At 34.3% G+C, this 505-nt stretch overlaps 1 protein-coding gene across 1 annotated transcript; it reads right to left on the bottom strand.

Moving 5' to 3' along the window:
- Positions 1-6: 6 nt before the first annotated feature.
- On the bottom strand, positions 7-378 carry Tsp_15036 (putative protein tag-76; the record flags this gene model as incomplete). The annotated part of the gene is made up of 2 exons (XM_003370803.1): positions 7-165; positions 212-378. Coding segments are annotated over 2 exons (326 nt in total), but the record flags the coding sequence as incomplete, so codon positions are not given.
- Positions 379-505: the final 127 nt, after the last annotated feature.

Raw genomic sequence — 505 nt, 5'->3', positions numbered from 1 at the left:
GATTACCTTTTAATTCTGGTATCAACAAGCTCAACTGTTCTGGTTGAAGTCGGGTATCCAGTCTAAGCTGATTTGGATGAAATTTTACTTCACGTTCATCACCATTCAATATGTCGCAAATCAAATTTATCAGTGACTGACGCTTGTAAAAGCAACTGTGTGATACTAAAATCCATTTCAATTATTAAAAGTTTTTCACAAAAATGAAAACCAATTTCCATCACACCATCAATATTAATCGCTGGTCGAAAACCATCAATTACGCGCGCTGAAATGAACAAGCCTCTCCACAATTCAATGCCATATTTCATGTCCGCACCAGCACCTTGTGGAATGCAATAAAATGAATTCCTGACTGCTTTGAATGATTTCGACAATCTGAAATTATTTCAATTCATTTTCAAAAGTCATAAATTAAAATTGCTAAACAGAAATTTACTCGAATATTGGAGATGAACGCCCTTGTGCAAACAATATATCCAAAAATTGAATTGGACCCTTTTTA

Source organism: Trichinella spiralis (genome assembly GCF_000181795.1).
Source record: "Trichinella spiralis strain ISS 195 chromosome Unknown Scfld504, whole genome shotgun sequence".
Lineage (NCBI taxonomy): Eukaryota > Metazoa > Nematoda > Enoplea > Trichinellida > Trichinellidae > Trichinella > Trichinella spiralis.
The sequence above is the reverse complement of the archived record's forward strand: the minus strand, read 5'-3'. Positions and strand labels throughout refer to the sequence as shown.